Source organism: Tursiops truncatus, chromosome 19 (assembly GCF_011762595.2).
Source record: "Tursiops truncatus isolate mTurTru1 chromosome 19, mTurTru1.mat.Y, whole genome shotgun sequence".
In the NCBI taxonomy this organism is placed as follows: domain Eukaryota; kingdom Metazoa; phylum Chordata; class Mammalia; order Artiodactyla; family Delphinidae; genus Tursiops; species Tursiops truncatus.
Window position 1 is genome coordinate 13,040,526 of NC_047052.1, and position 16,771 is coordinate 13,057,296.

Here is a 16,771-nt window from a genome sequence, read left to right on the forward strand (position 1 = left end):
TCATTGGGTCTTCGTTGCTGCGCGTGGGCTTTCTCTAGTTGCAGCAAGCAGGGGCTACTCTTCGTCGCAGTGCACGGGCTTCTCATTATGGTGGCTTCTCTTGTTGCAGAGCACGGGCTCTAGGTGCGCGGGCTTCAGTAGTTGTGGCATGGGGGCTCAGTAGTTGTGGCTCGCAGGCTCTAGAGCACAGGCTCGGTAGTTGTGGCACACGGGCTTAGTTGCTCCGTGGCATGTGGGATCTTCCCAGACCAGGGCTTGAACCCATGTCCCCTGCATTGGCAGGCGGATTCTTAACCACTGCACCACCAGGGAAGTCCAGATCATTCTTTTACAGATGAAAAACCTAGATGCAGATAGATTAAACCATTAATTTACTAAGTCGGTGCCAAATCAATTTTAAAAAATTACTTTGTGGGTTAGAAGGAACTTTTAAAAAGTTTTAAACATATGTAATAAGTTATATACTCATTATAATAAATGTGAACAATACAGAAATCTGAAAATAAAAAGTGATCCTCCCCACTGAATACCCACCAGAAGGTTACTAGTCTGTGGTTAGTTTGTATGTATATACAGGTCTACTTCTTTTTTTAACCCAAATGAGATTGTATTAAGCATATTATGTACTTTGTTTTTTCCACTTAAGAACATCTTGTACAAAAATATACGTGCATGAGATTGGTAAAATAAAATGGAACATCCCCACAAAGGATTATTAGGTAGATGTAAAAAGAAGGAGGAAGATGTCTGAATTGCTATGGAGTGATCTCTGTGATAATTGTTAAATGAGAAAAACAAGGTGTTAAAAAGTATATAAAATGTGCTACTTTTGTGTAAGAAGAAATAAGAAAATATGCAAATGTATACTTAATTTTGCAAAGAAAGAAACATAGGAAGGATAAACCGGAAAGTACTGAGGTTGGTTACCTCCCAGGGTAGGTGGGAAACAGGGTGCAGGGTGGGGGCCTGGGGGGTAGTGGTATTTCTGGCCTGACTTTGTATAGTTTTGACTTTTAGAACAATGTAAACATTTTGCATATTCAAATATAGAATAAAACCATCAGGAAAAGGGGGGAACGTTCAGTGGAACACTATCCGAAATAATCTAGTTGCATTTCATGTGAATAACAGCTTTACTATGGGGGAAAAAAGAACAAACCCAGGGACTTCTGATCACAGTATTTAGACTCCACCTTCAGTCAAGACAAAAGGAAATGTGAACAAACATTGAGCCATAATTAGCAAGTTTATTTTTCACAGTGGTATGGACAGTTCTGCTTTCTGTGTACCCCAGGATTGAGCAAAGGAGTAAATATATTGAGGATAAATTTACCACTTATAAAATCAGGCTCTGAAATTTCAGTTTTCCGAACTTGGCAATCTTGTCATGTCTGCGAAGGGCATATTTATCTGATGATTTCAGAAGGAACAATAAAATATTTAAATATCGTGACTGTATTTCCTTTTTAAAAAGACACTTGATTGATGCGAGTGTTTCTTCATAACAGCTAAGACTCATTGCATTCTGGGAGGATTGTCATTGTGTAATAGTGGTCATATCCAGTACACTGATTGCAAACAACAGGAATTGACCATGGCTAACTTGGGCAAAAGGAGTTTGTTGGAAGGCCACTGGGGCCTGTAGAGTTGACAGGAGGCTGCCAGCTGGAGGCAGGGTGGAGGCCAGGTTGTAGGGACCCAACAGCAGCCAGTCCCTCAGCTGGAACAGGAATCATGTGGCCAGGACGCTGCTGCTCCCGAGATGAGGGACGTCCAGCCATTCCCCTCCTTGCTCAAGACTCAGTATTCCAGGAGGATCAGATTGGCTGAGCTTAGGTCACAGGCCTGCTGACTGTACTGAGGCGGAAGATGTGCTGAGTGGCCTTCACCAAGGGTTACTCTCCCACCAACAATAGGAGGAGAAAGGGTCTAATTATAATTGCATAAAGGAGTGAAGAATTGATGGGTCACAGTTACTTCTCGGCCCCCCCCCCCCCAAAAAAAAACCAAAGGTTTGTTCAGCATTGGCGTCCTTCATTTCTAGTGTAAGAGTGATTTTATGTACGTTAGACTCATTTGATCCTCACAAAACTGTGAGCTGAGAATGATTGGGAGGTGGCAGCCCAGGACTCATCACAGGTCTTCCACTTTACAGTCTAGTGGGCTTGCTCCTCCGCCCCCCTGCATTTGGCCTGCTCTGTCTCAGTTTGGGCTGTTTTTTCTTCCAGGTTACATAAGGACAGGCTCGATCTTTCTGGCCCAAACTCAGGACCGGCTGATCTCCCTGAAGCGCATCAATTCAAGGCTGAAGTACGTATGAGGCTAGAAGCCTGTCCTGACTTTACTGTCACCTGACCTCTGCCGGAGGGCAGTGAATGTCATTGTCCCCCTGTGTTCTGTGGCAGTGTTATAGGCATCCCCTCCGAGATCATCTCCCCCAAGAAAGTGGCCGAACTTCACCCTCTCCTCAATGTGCACGACCTGGTGGGGGCCATGCATGTCCCCGAGGATGCAGTGGTGTCCTCTGCTGATGTGGCTCTTGCCCTGGCAAGTGCTGCCTCCCAAAATGGTAAGCACGTTTTGGGGTTAGGAAGGAAGAGGTCGTCTAAGAAAGCATCTCTCAGTAGGGCAGGAACACCAACCAACTTCCATATTGGGACACTGGCTCCTGGCTCCTAGAATTTTTGTCTTAATATAGTATCTGTTAATATTTTTCTTCAGGGCCACATTTTTCTTATTAAGTTCCAAGGAACTGCTTTTAGTCCTGCTTAAAGCACTTCAGATGTAAGGGCATTTTCTCCCCCACAGGACTTGAGAAGCTCTAAGGTTGAAACACACCTTGGGGATTTAATCCACAGCTTGGATCATATCCTGATGTTGGAATGAATGGGGGGAAGACTAATCAGCGTCTATGGTGTTATATACTTTGGATGAACTGATTCATGATGTACGTAGATTAGGATTTAAGGATGCCCAATGGCACTTTTTCTCTCCTACCCCTTTTATGATCCCTGGAATTTTTTTGGCCATGCTGCGTGGCATGTGGGACCTTATGTCCCTGACCAGAGATCGAACCTGTGCCCCCTGCAGTGGAAGCGCAGAGCCCTAAACACTGGACCGCCAGGGAATTCCCATGATTCCTGGAATTTGATTACATACTAAAGTCAGTTTTTTCAGTTGGTCTGGTATTTTCAGTCTTGGGAAAGGTCCATTTACACAGTCTCAGGATGCAGTTCCAGGAGTTTTTTTGGTTTTTAAAATTAAAGGCCAGCATCGACCTGGCCTCTTCCGTGTTTGCTGTGAGTCTGCTGCACATGCCTAATTCTGAAACATCAGATGATGATGCCCCAACTCTTTGTTTACATTGGAACAGGTGTTCAGATCTATGACCGGACAAGTATTCTTCATGTTATGGTGAGGAAAGGTCAAGTCACTGGTGTGGAGACTGATAAAGGACAGATCCAGTGCCACTATTTTGTCAACTGTGCGGGTCAGGTAGGTTAGCGACAGTACTGGGTCACTGCTTTTCTTATTTAACTTTTGTCTCCAGGATTTTTTTGGGGTGGGGGGGCGGTACAGATGTACAGTTAATATTGTGGTGGACTAAGCATATGTCAGGGACCACACTGTTTCTTGTTTGGACAGGAAAACTCAGAATCTCTCACTCCAAATTGGAAGCCTGTTCTTATTCCTCAAATAGAAGCCTGGGTGACCTTTTCCTTCCTCTCCCCTGGCTAATTGGCGCTGTCCTGGTCAGGAAGGCCAGGAGAGTTGGGCATTGACAGAAATCAGTCCTTGGCGTCGGGTCTGTCTGTGGTGTTTCATTTCATCCTACCACCCAGCAGATGAGTATTAGGCTGTTTTATTGTGTCAGGAGTGTGGATTCAGTTTTCAGGACACTAAACTGCTGCTGCTTTGAAGGCAGATTGGTCCCTTGCCTCCCACTCCACAGTCTTAAGGGGACCTAGGAGTACTTGCTGCCATGTGCAGTTCTTTATGATTGGTATTTGGGGTTTGTGGTTGAGGCCAGGCGTTTTGTTAGAAGGGCCTCACTTGCTCCCCACGAGCTCCTTTCACAAGCTGGTAAATCTGTCTTCCTCTGCTAGAAAAGCAGACTTTGTGGTTTAAAGGGCGTAGTGTTGCTCCCCGTTCAATAACTGAACTAAAGCAGGCTGGAACTTGGCTTCCCACAGCTGACGTGGAGGCAAGAGCGCACAGAAGCCACTTGAAATTAAACTCTTTTCAAGAGGCTGCACTTGCTCATTTGTCTTTCTGTTCCTCTTCCACCCACAAATCAATCTGTCCGTTTGTAGTGGGCATACGAGCTGGGTCTGTCCAACGAGGAGCCGGTTAGTATCCCGTTACATGCCTGCGAACACTTCTACCTTCTGACTCGCCCCTGGGAGACCCCTCTGCAGAGCAACACACCAAGTGAGGACTTGCACTTTGTTTTTAATCTTGTTTCCTTGCCCCTGTTCTGTCCTCTGCAAAGGAAGGCTTTCTGCTAAGGACAGACTGCGCCCGGAAGAGTCTTTTCTTTTTGTTTCTTTTCTGGAGCATGGTACAGGGAGGTGGACCCCATTGTAACTTGACTTTAATAACTCTTTATGAAAGGATGGCCAAGCTGGGCATTGCACTTAAGCAGTTTTGTTTGTTTGCAAGCTAACGGGTAGTCTCAAACAGGTCTAAACTGAGAGTGTTTGGAATGTAACCTAGAGTTCTTGACTTAATGCTACACGTTGTGGAGATGTCACAGGTGAGCTATAAACTCGGGCTGTTCAGAGACTCCCAGCGCTGTAGGGAGGGGTTGATACCGCTTGGAGGCCTTCATCCCTGGAGTGGGCTCCGCAGTCCCCCCTTCTCTCTGGCTTTCAAGTGGCACAGTGGCAGTTAAGCAGTTTGATTCTGAGAACTAGTCAAAGCTTCTAGGTAAGTGATCTGGTTAGGGATAATCTGAGAAACAGTCTCCACTGTAAATCTGAGAGGGAGGATCCTCCCCCATGACCGGGAACAGTATTTTAAAGCTAATGAATGCCCGTGTTCACTGAATGCTGTTTGGTTAATAAGTCCAATTTTGGGTGTTTTTGTTTTGCTGCTTTTTCTGTCCATTTAGACAGCTGGCTTGTCGCTCAACCCTGTCTACTCCTCTACCCCCCACCCCCTTGTCATTTCTCTTCCTCAGCTATTGTGGATGCCGATGGAAGAATTTATATTCGGAACTGGCAGGGTGGCATCCTGTCTGGGGGCTTTGAGAAGAACCCAAAGCCAATTTTCACTGAGGGCAAGAACCAGCTGGAGATTCAGAATCTGCAGGAAGACTGGGATCACTTTGGTGTGTGAACTAGATTCTAACAAGATTGCCTTATATTTGTCTAAGATGGTACACTTTAAAGCCTTTTCAGGAACACAGGCATACCTCATTTTATTGTGCTTCGCACATGCTGAGTTTTTTCTTGGTTTCGTTTTTCAATTTTTTTTTTTTGAAGTATAGTTGATTTAGTGTCATGTCAAATTCTGCTGTATGATACTGAGTTTTTTTGTTTTTTTTTTTTTTTGCGGTACACGGGCCTCTCACTGCTGTGGCCTCTCCCGTTGCGGAGCACAGGCTCCGGACGCGCAGGCTCAGCGGCCATGGCTCACGGGCCCAGCCGCTCCGCGGCGTGCGGGACCTTCCCGGACCAGGGCACGAACCCGTGTCCCCTGCATCGGCAGGCAGACTCTCAACCACTGCGCCACCAGGGAAGCCCGATACTGAGTTTTTTATAGATTGAAGTTTGTGTTGAACAAGTCTGTTGGGACTATTTTCCAACAGCATTTTCTCACTTTGTGTCTCTGGCACATTTTGGTAATTCTAACAATATTTCAAGCTTTTTAATTGTTATGGTTGTTATGGGGATCTGTGATCAGTGCTTTTTGTTGTTACTGTTGCAAAAGATATGATTTGCTGAAGGCTGATGATGATTAGCATATTTTAGCAGTAAAGGCTTTTTTTTGGTTTGTTTTTGTTTTTTACTTTTTTTAGAAGTTTTAAATAATACACTGAAGTCTAAGTAGAAAATTTTTTTAAATGATCTTTTTTTGAGGTACAATTGATGTACAGTACACAAGTTTCATGCGTACAAACAATATAATGATTCACAATTTTAAAGGTTATGTTCCACTAATAGTTATTATAAAATATTGACTACGTTCTGTGTTGTACAGTACATCCTTATTTTTTTTATACATAGTAGTTTGTACTTCTTGACTCCCTGCCCCTATCTTGTCCCTCCCCTTTTCCTTCTCCCCAACAATAACCACTAGTTTGTTCTCTGTATCTGTGAGTGTTTCTTTTTTGTTTACATTCACTAGTTTTTCTTTTTTAGAGTCCACATATAAGTAATAACATAACAGTGTTTGTCTTTCTCTGACTCATTTCACTAAGCATAATACCCTTCAAGTCCACCCATGTTATTGCAAATGGCAAAAGTTTTTTTAAGAGCTGAGTAGTATTCCATTGTGTGTGTGCATGTGTGTGTGTGTATATACACACACACACACACATCTTCTTTAGCCATCTGTTGATGAACACTTAGGTTGCTTGCATATCTAGCCAAGTAGTTTTTAATTTACATTGTTTTTGGTTATGTACATTGTTTTTTAGACATAATGCTATTGTACATACAGTACACTATAGTATAGTGTGAACAAAATTTTTATATGTACTGAGAAACCAAAAAATTCACGTGACTCGCTATATTGCGATATTCACTTTATTGCGGTGGTCTAGAACTGAACCGAGATATACCTGTAGTTCCTTATTTGATCTTTGTAACAACCCCTTTTGGTGGTTACAGAGGGTAGTCTACAGAGTTTGTCTGATCTAAGGATACAGTTATTGGTGAGCAGATTCAGGGACCTAAAATTAAAATCTTGGTTTAAGGGACTATTGGCTTATCACTTATTCGCCTAAAATCATTGCTGAAATTTTAGGCTGGGAGGAAACCTTCTTTTGATAGGACTTCATTTAAAATTGAAGAGAATTTTAAGAAGCAAAACAGTTTCATTAATATGTTCTTTTACTCAATTTTTAAATAATTTTAATTTAATTTATCGAATAGGTAATACAGTCACATGGTTCCAAATTCAAAAGATATGAAAGGGTCTGTAGTGAAGAGTGTCCTTCCTTCCGCTTGGACTTAAAATTTTTTTTCTTTAAATTTAGGAAATTTCAAACTTTTAAAAATGAAGAGAATAGTATAAAGAAATCGCATGTACCTACCAGCCAGCTTCAGTCTGGCTTCATCTTTACCACTGTCCCCCTGGATCATTCCCTGACGATGGACTTACCTTAAAACAGGTTGAGGATCTGTCTTGTGCAGCTGTTCCAACTTAGGAAAACATTGCCTTTTATTGCACATCTCTTTGGGGGTCATTTAAGAGCTTTTCCATGAGTCCTGATCCCTTTGAGATTCTATAGCCAGATGTAGTATTTACTCTTCCATAGCTCTTTTCCCTCTGTAGGAAGGTCCCATACTTCCCCAAGGCTTCTGCTTCTGATAGATGGCCCAGTTGGCTCATCTTAGAAAACCTCCAGAAGACGTTTTCCGAAAGGAGAGAGAATAGAAAAGTGTAAGGGGTAGGGAGTTTTGAATCCCCTAAAGCTGACGACCGTGTTTGGGTCTGTTTTTGTTGCTCAGAGCCCCTGTTGAGTTCCCTGCTGCGTAGGATGCCAGAACTGGAGACTATGGAGATCATGAAGTTGGTGAATTGCCCCGAGACCTTCACGCCGGACATGAGGTGCATCATGGGCGAGTCCCCTTCAGTGCGGGGCTACTTCGTCCTGGCGGGAATGAACTCTGCTGGCCTTTCGTTTGGTGGAGGAGCTGGAAGGTAAGTCTTTCGCACTCAGGTTCGGCTTGCGAGGCTTCTTCCTTTCTGGAATTACTTCTGGTTCATAGGGTTTGTGATATACCTAATCCAGTATGTTCAAATAAGAGGAAGACACATGTCATGAGACAGTCGTCCCCTTGAAAGTACTTGCCATGGGAGGCACTCCCCGTGTTCCAGACACGTCATTGTACAGAATGTTTTTGGAACTCCTCTTTTGGAGTTAGCCTTGGAGCCAGTGGGGTGTTCTTCTGTACTACTTCAGTCATAACAAATGTTGGTCCTTTGAATCTGTATTTGAGTTTGGAAATAGCCAAGTGTGGTGAGTGAAGTAGAAGATCATGCTGATCACACAGGTTTTTATTTTCAAATTTGGTACTTATAAAAATTAAGTGAGGGGGCTTCCCTGGTGGCACAATGGTTGAGAGTCTGCCTGCAGATGCAGGGGACACGGGTTCGTGCCCCTGTCCAGGAAGATCCCACATGCCACGGAGCGGCTGGGCCCGTGAGCCATGGCTGCTGAGCCTGTGCGTCCAGTCCGGGAAGATGCCACATGCCGCAGAGCAACTAAGCCCATGCGCCACAACTACTGAGCCTGCACTCTAGAGCCCACATGCCACAACTACTGAGCCCACGTGCCACAACTACTAAAGCCCGCATGCCTAGAGCCTGTGCTCCGCAACAAGAAGCCACTGCAATGAGAAGCATGTGCACCACAACAAAGAGTAGCCCCCACTCACTGCAACTAGAGAAAAGCCTGCGCGCAGCAACGAAGACCCAACACAGCCAAAAATAAATAAATTAAAAATTAAGCCGGTGTTGAAAGGACAAATACTGTATAATTCCACCCATATGAATACTTACAGTAGTCTAATTCATAGAGACAGATGTAGAATGGTGCTTGCCAGGGGCTAGTGTAAGGAGGGAGTAGGGAGGGGCTGCTTAGTGGATATAGAGTTTGTTTGATGAAAAGAATTCTGGAGGTGGATGGTGGTGATAGTTACAGATAACGTGAAAGTGCTTAATACCACTGAAGTATACACTTGTAAATGGTTAAGATGGTAAATTTTACGTTGTGTGTTTTTTACCACAATTTAAAAACATTTTTTAATTGACCAGGGTTCTTGAGTGAATTGTAGAATGGCTCTGAAGACAGTTATGGAGTATAAGTTACCAAAAATGTTTGGAGCAAAGGCGATATGGCCAGATAACTGTATAACCTCCTGAGGTGACTTTTTACAGGAAAAAAACAAACAAAAAACCCATTGGATGTATGGAGTACATTTGTATGGAATGTGGCTTACTTATCTCTATACTTTCTAGGGAATCTTATCATTAGAGCTCATATCCTCATAGCGGTCTTGTGAGAGCAGTAGATGGATATAATTTGTTTCTTCCAGAAGTTAAGGAAATTGCCCAGAATTGCTCAACCACTCTTGACAAGATAGAGTCTTTCGATTCTGTTGGTGCTTGATTCCTAGTACAGCGCTGAGAGTATCACGGTGCTGAGAGGCCCAGCAACTCCCCCATCTACACAGGTACCTCGCCGAGTGGATGGTGCATGGCTATCCCTCAGAAAGTGTCTGGGAACTGGACCTGAAGCGTTTTGGAGCCCTCCAGAGCAGCCGAACCTTCCTGCGCCACCGTGTCATGGAAGTCATGCGTAAGTGAAGCTTTATCCCCGTTGCCCATTGTTGCAGGCATCTGACTGGTTCTGTCATCCAGAGGGGCAGATTCTTCCTTGGTTCTTTAGTAATTGCTTCAAGTTGGGTGTCTGAGTTTGGCTGTTTCAGGCCTGTGTTGGGGGCATTATGCCCACATGACATTTATGGAACATTTTCTTTAGTGTATTGTATCTTAGTTACCTCGGGGACCAGGAAAGTGGACTAGGACGTACAGGTGGTGATTCCTGTCAGACTCCTGGCAGCAGCTTCTTGAACATTCCCAGCATTGCCTCCTTTCCACTTTGCTGTGTCAGAATGAATGCTCTCACTCCCCACTTGGTCTCTGAGATCATGGTTTGCTTTCCAAGGCAGAGAATTTGCCAAGTTAGTCTCAAAGCTTCAGGCTCCTTTGAGTGACTCTCGTCATCATCCCATCGTATGCTAGCAAGATAGGAAACCATTTCTCATGTAAATACCAAACATACATTCCTGCTCTTTCTCCTTGTTTTTGCTTCTCTCTGACTTTGAAGGACGCTTTTAACTTGTTACTACTTTGTCTTGGCTTTGTTTTCCAGTGTGCCCTTTAGAGATAGCTTTTGAATCAGGAATTGAACCAAATCAGATTGTAATTTCATTTTTGTATACTGAGGAACTGTTTTCAGACTTGACCAAATATATCTGTTTGGGGAATAGTTATCCTCAGGACTAAGATTCTGCACTGGCTGTGACCAGCATTCTTGTTTAAGGACGGACTGCTGGTTTAGTAGCTGGAGGTTCCATTAGCAATGAGGCCTTTGGATGACCTGTCACACCTGTGTGCTCACTTTTGGTCTGGGGCAGAGAATTCACATCCATGGGAGTTAAAGGACCTGGAAGCAGTATGTGTAACTGCTAAGGTTATTTAGTGAATATTTTGGTTACAGTGTTGAACTGCTAAGAGTCTAGGTTTCTACATCCATCGTTACTTTGGAAGCTGTGCAAATTGTAAATGAGCTGGAGCTTCTTCTTGATGATGCAGTCCTTTTGGTGGCCGCCTCTGATTCTCATGAGCTGGAAGTCGCAGGCATGATAGAAAACGGGGAAAGGGAAAGTAGAACCTAAAGCCCAGAGGAGACTGTCACAGTATAAGGACACCAGCTTGGTTTCCTTCTCTGTGATCTCCCAGTCTCCCCCCACGCTGATGTACCTCTTGTTTGGCCTGGTGTGAAGTCTGGTCTTCTCTCTGCAAGAGACTAGAGACCACACTCTTTCTGGGTATTTTACTTATTCACTGTTGCAGATTGGACATTAGGAGAAATGAATTCTGACCCTCCCTTTGTTATGTAAATCATGTCACTGGGACAATACTTTGCAACCTGTCAGATTTCAGAACCACCAAATCAAGGTATGCTGTGTGCCCTTTTGCTTCAGAAATGGCTAAATATTAGGAAAAGTGTGTAACAGGTCTGAGACTGCAACAACACAGGCACTGGAAAGAATCAGGTGCCATTTTTTCACACTTTTTAACCACCTGTGTCCCGTGTAGACATAACCTTCATCTCTGCTGGGAGCTTAACAAGGTTTAGAACTCTGACCTTTCTGCAATTGTTTCTACCTACTAATTTGGAACAGTAATTATAAACAAAGATCTAGAGTTGTTATGTGACTCACAGCTATATAAGTCTGTGGAGGGGTGTTAACAGCTCTTGCAATGTGATCCTTTCTTCTGGAACATTCGTGTCACACTGGGTACTGTTTGGCAAATTAGGCTACAGCAGCCTGAAAGCATGCTTTTTTGAGTAGGAGCAGCTCCAGAGGCCCATGGATATTGGTGCTCAGCTCTGTGCGTTGGGCTTTCATAGACTGCTCTTCTCTCTCCTAGCTCTGCTGTACGATCTGAAGGTTCCCCGCTGGGACTTCCAGACAGGAAGGCAGTTACGCACATCTCCTCTGTATGACCGGCTGGATGCACAAGGAGCCAGGTGGATGGAGAAACATGGATTTGAGAGGCCAAAGTACTTTGTGCCACCAGACAAGGGTAAGAAGGCACGTTCTCATTTTTGGTTTTTGGGGTTTTTTTGTCTTAAGAATAGTAAACCTTGTTTTTAAATGTGCATAGCTAGTTTGTCTTCCTAGGAGAATAAATAATAAAAACCTACTATACTCTACTGATCTATCAAGGAGACTCACCAGTACAAGTCCCCTCCTTTTCTGTCTTCCTTTGGTTTTCTCTGTCCTGTAGACCTGTTGGCCTTGGAGCAGAGCAAGACTTTTTACAAGCCAGACTGGTTTGAGATTGTGGAGTCCGAAGTCAAGTGCTGTAAGGAGGCCGTGTGTGTCATTGACATGTCCTCTTTCACAAAGTTTGAAATAACAGTAAGTATTTGGGAACCAAAAGAACAGATTTGGAAACTTGTGTATTTATTGAATGCCTCTTGTTTTTCATCTGTCACTTCAAAGCAGACTGAGAACTCTGATATATTTTAGTGTTTCACCTGTATTATAACATTTTCTGGAATTTTTAGCGCTTTGTTTCTGGTTCTTTATCTGCTTGCAGAGGCTTATTTGACACTAGAATCAGTAGCTAGCTTTCTCTGGAGCTCGTTGCAGTGGAGCAAATCTGCAAATACTGTTGCACGAGTACCGGCTAATTGAATTTTCTCCGCAAGTGACTTTGCTTGTCAGGCTGCATTACCGGCCAGAGGTTCTCATGTTTGTTCTCTCTGCTTCATTCCCTAACCCTACAGTCCACCGGGGATCAGGCATTAGAAATTCTCCAATACCTCTTCTCCAATGACCTTGACGTGCCCGTGGGCCACATCGTGCATACTGGCATGCTCAACGAGGGCGGAGGGTACGAAAATGACTGCAGCATAGCACGGCTGAGCAAGCGCAGGTGAGCCGGCTGCCACTCTGCTCCCTCCGCCTAACGGCTGTGGCGGAGCCGAGCACTCAGCTCACCTCTCCAGGAAACTGTAATAACACTGAGGACAATAAAACATTTCAAAGTCACGGCCAGTTCATTAGCAGCCCAGCACACACACACACAAAAAGCACCAGGAGGAAAAAAAAAAAAAAAAAAAAGAAACCCATCAGATTATGTAAAACTTGGTGTGGAAAAATTACTCTATTGAGGAAAAATGCCTTATCTTATGTTAGTAGGTCTGTATAATTTCTTGGCACTAGCAGAAAGCCAGAATCTTCAGTTTTGTCATTATGTGGTATATCCTAGAAGTATGTGCAGTTGGCCTTCCCTAAAAGCTAAGAGATCATTCACCAGTGTTCTGTTCGTTGCTTTGAAACTAGCTGAGAACTTACTGCCTCCTGATCATTCTCCTGCCTGGTTTTGATTACTTTTGGGTCTCACTTTCAGTTTCTTCATGATTTCTCCAACCGACCAACAGGTCCATTGTTGGGCCTGGCTTAAGAAGTACATGCCAGAAGACAGCAACCTGATTCTGGAGGACGTCACCTGGAAATACACTGGTAAGGGGGCCCTCTGCAGTCAGCTGAGCGAGGAAAAGCCAGCTGATCGAAGTTGATCCAGATCTGTCTTCTCCATTTGCCTTCTCTATATCTAATATTCAAAAATGAGTGTCAGAATTAGAATCTTGGAAGAGGCTCCTGGTCATAGAAAATTGATCTCTAATGCTTCCCCATGTTTTTATAAGTGAAGTGTGAATGAGTTGGTGCTTCAGTTTCTTTGTGTTTTGTTTACTGCTGTGTCCCCTACAGCCAGCATATCAGAGTGCAAATATTTGTTGAATGAATGAGTGACTCATTATTAAAGTATTTTTATACTTATTATCTAAGTATTATTTTCTTCAAAATTTCCCCTTAGTTTTTATTTTTTCTTTAATGAGTAAATACTTTTTAAGGATAGATAACTTAATTTCCTTATTATCTCTTCCTCAGCAGTCTTCTCAGGGAGCAACCCCTCCTCTTCTGCCACCTGATTCCAGCTTTAACCCCTCCCTACCCTCAATGGACCCCTGCCCCTCGCCTCCACCAGGCCCTCATCCTCAGTTCATCATGGTAGCAAATATGATTACTTTCTCGCTACCAGATTAGAAAACTATAGAAGCTTATTGAAGCAAGCCTATTTTCTAGTCCATTTAAGGGTATTTGATGTGTAATTAGCTTAGGTGCTGTCGTAAATGTGACAGAATCCAGGCTGGGTGGGCAGCTCTCCTCAGGGCTCTCCATGTACTGATTTGGGTTTGGGGCTTTTTCCATCATGTAGCCACACTGGGAAGAGGAGGGGAATGGGAATTGTTTTTGTTTTGTCTTGTTTTTAAATATTTATTTATTTATTTGGCTGTGCCGGGTCTTAGTTGAGGCATGCAGGATTTTCATTGCGGCACATGGGATCTTTAGTTGCGGCATGTGGACTTCTTGGTTGCGGCATCTGGGATCTAGTTCTCTGACCAGGGATCGAACCCGGGCCCCCTGCATTGGGAGCATGGAGTCTTAGCCACTGGACTATCAGGGAAGTCCCAGGGAACAGGAATTGTGCAGGGGGTGGTTTGGCCAGCCCTGGGAGTGGGCTCCTATCCCCTGGCCTCATGATCCTAATCTAGTTGCAAAGGAGGCTGTGGAGTTTTGTCTTCCTTTGTTCAGGAAGAGGCAACACACTAGCCAGGCTGTCAGATGCCAGGAGTCAGTAGCAGCATTAAGCAGCCCTGTCAGGAGAAGTGTATTTGCCAGAATCAAGGTCCACCCTAGGATTGCCTAAGCAAATGGACATTTTCATGGTCTTGCCACCCACACCTGGCCATAGGTGAGCAAGTCAGAGCAGACCTTTCCCATTGGTTCAGCTATTCACCTGGAGCGGCCAGACATCTCTTGTTCTTTTCCGTTTAGCCCTCAATCTGATTGGTCCTCGAGCTGTGGATGTGCTGTCTGAGTTGTCCTATGCCCCTATGACTCCAGACCATTTCCCAAGTCTGTTTTGCAAGGTGGGTACTAGTAAAGTTGTAGTTTTTAAATAAGCAGGGAATATTTCTTTTATAGAGATGGCAATTACATGTTCTCACTATGGTGTTAATACCCACAAAGCATGTTCTGACTTTTATTAAGCAAACAGAATGACTGAGTAAATCCATTTCTTTATTTTTCAATCTTCATGTTCTTCTTGTTTAATAAACATTGATATCTTTGAAGACCTAATTTCTCTGAGTATCAATTCTATATATTTATTGATTTCTGTAGAGGTGGATTAAATTTTTAAGTTATAGTATTATGACGCGGATGCCAAAAAATGTCAAGGTCAGGTCCCTTCTCTCCATGCAGTGCTTCCTCTTTTCCATACACAAAGTAACTTCTGTGTATGTGGCACCTTCAGGTAAGAAATGATTTAGGTGAATCCCTAAACAACTTACTTAATTTTCTTTCTTTCTTATAAATTTTCTTTCTTATACTTGGCAACTAGAGCTGAGTGAAACAAATTGTAACCGAATAAAAGGAATGATAACTGAACACACTCTCTGGGAAGTGGTTGATTAGAGAGGTCCAGACAGACATGTTTTGGCAGCCTGTAACAAGCAGCTTCGGGACCGTTACTGATGGGATGCTCTTTGACGTTCAAACCGAAGTTAGGATCCACCTCTTAAGTGATTTTACAGCTCTCCTTTTTCTCCATGGCACAGTTAAAGCAACAGGAAACTCTGTTAGCTGGCAGCAGACCCTGTCACAGTACATTCTTTGCTCCTTGAAGAAGTAACCCACATGCGTGTGCCTACAGCGTACTGTGCTGCAATGCCTGCTCCTCATGGCAACAGTCTGCTTTAGGGCCGTCTGGGGCTTACCACTTCCCATTGCAGGAACGGTGATTGAGTCAGGGGCCCCTTTTGGGTAACTGAGCTGCTGGAATCACGTTTTGAACATGAGAAGCCCAGTCTCTTCCCCCAGGGTAGCAGGTGAACGGTGTTCTTTGGTCATCCGGCATCATCTTCTGTGGGGCAGGTACCCAGGACTTGTCTGCCAGGTCCACCAGAGAACACATTTGCCTGGTCTTCATTCCCGGTGTCTCTGACTAAAACAAATCTTTAGCACGACTTTGTAAAAAGAAGTATTTCATGCTTTTCAAAGACTTTGCCTCCACTTCCCTCCACTGGCTTGGCTGGCACTCCTGAACTGGGGCTGTTCATGAGAAGAGCATTGGAAAGGCTGTGCTCTGTTCCTAATGACCCCAATGCCTGGAAACAGACTGTCTTGAGGAAGAAATTTTCATTCACATGTATCTCCATTAGGGTCCAACACAGGGTACAGAGCTAATGAGAGGGGTTGCCTCAGGCATTCATTCCTCTAACAGACATGGAGGGGCCCACTTCCCCTAACAAGTTTCCACGATGACCTTCTCCCTTTGTTTCCACAGGAGATGAGTGTGGGCTACGCAAATGGGATCCGGGTGATGAGCATGACTCACACGGGAGAGCCAGGATTCATGCTTTACATTCCTATAGAGGTGAGAACCACGAGAGGATGGGTGCTGGCAGGGTTAGAGCACCATGTCTGACCGGGCCTTGGTCACTGAGGTAGGCTGCGTTAAAGAGATTTTAACGTTTTTAGCTAAGTTATATACTTTTTTTGTGTAGGTAATACATTTACATGGTCTAAAACTAAAAACCTCTAAAAAGTATTCAGTGCCACCCGACCAGTTCCCACCAGCCACCACCAGTGATATAATTGTTAGTTTATATCATGTCAGAGATTTTTGTGCATATGGAAGCAAGTTCAAAGATGTATACATAATCCTCTTTTTTAGAAACACAAATGGAGGCTTACTGCTGTTCTTCATCTTGATTTTTTTTACTTAGCAATTTAGAGATTTTTCCCTGCCAGTACCTAAAGAGAAAGAGCTTCCTTTTTCTTTTTTCTTTATTTTTTAATGAAAACGATATAGTATGCCATTATATAGTTGAATCGTAATTTATTTAACCAGTCTGGTACTAATAGACATTTATAGGGTTTCTAGTCCTTTGCTGTTATAAAAACTTCTGCAGTGTACAAGAGTGTCTTTTTCTTTATTGCTTGTACCAGCACACAGAGTTGTCAAACTTTGGGCTGATGGGTGCAGTTCCATGCAAGAGATCAAGCTACTTGTCAAAACCCATCTCACTCCGAGTAAAAGCCCATCTGCAGGGCGCACACAGCTCTGCCGACCTTCCTCCACACTGCTGCTCCTCATCTCACCCTGTCTTCTTGCCTCTCCTTGCTGGACATGTTTCTGCCTCAGGGCCTTTCCACTTGCCCTTCCC

At 43.9% G+C, this 16,771-nt stretch overlaps 1 protein-coding gene across 9 annotated transcripts in view; it reads left to right on the forward strand.

Annotated features, from left to right (window-relative positions):
• PDPR (pyruvate dehydrogenase phosphatase regulatory subunit) overlaps positions 1 to 16,771 on the forward strand; it is a 38,718-nt gene that overhangs the window by 11,274 nt on the left and 10,673 nt on the right. For 8 of the 9 annotated variants that reach the window (XR_004523514.2, XR_004523512.2, XR_004523513.2 and 5 more), the window contains 13 exons: positions 2,229 to 2,310; positions 2,406 to 2,569; positions 3,374 to 3,495; positions 4,314 to 4,431; positions 5,183 to 5,332; positions 7,680 to 7,872; positions 9,408 to 9,532; positions 11,395 to 11,550; positions 11,755 to 11,888; positions 12,260 to 12,408; positions 12,886 to 12,998; positions 14,376 to 14,470; positions 15,889 to 15,978. Coding sequence is in view for 6 of the 9 variants with exons in the window: in XM_033846122.2 (XP_033702013.1) it covers positions 2,229 to 2,310; positions 2,406 to 2,569; positions 3,374 to 3,495; positions 4,314 to 4,431; positions 5,183 to 5,332; positions 7,680 to 7,872; positions 9,408 to 9,532; positions 11,395 to 11,550; positions 11,755 to 11,888; positions 12,260 to 12,408; positions 12,886 to 12,998; positions 14,376 to 14,470; positions 15,889 to 15,978 (1,691 nt within the window). In the remaining 3 variants the exon portion in view is untranslated. The remainder of the gene's footprint in view (positions 1 to 2,228; positions 2,311 to 2,405; positions 2,570 to 3,373; positions 3,496 to 4,313; positions 4,432 to 5,182; positions 5,333 to 7,679; positions 7,873 to 9,407; positions 9,533 to 11,394; positions 11,551 to 11,754; positions 11,889 to 12,259; positions 12,409 to 12,885; positions 12,999 to 14,375; positions 14,471 to 15,888; positions 15,979 to 16,771) is intronic. The other variant, XM_033846127.2, reaches the window with a different exon arrangement.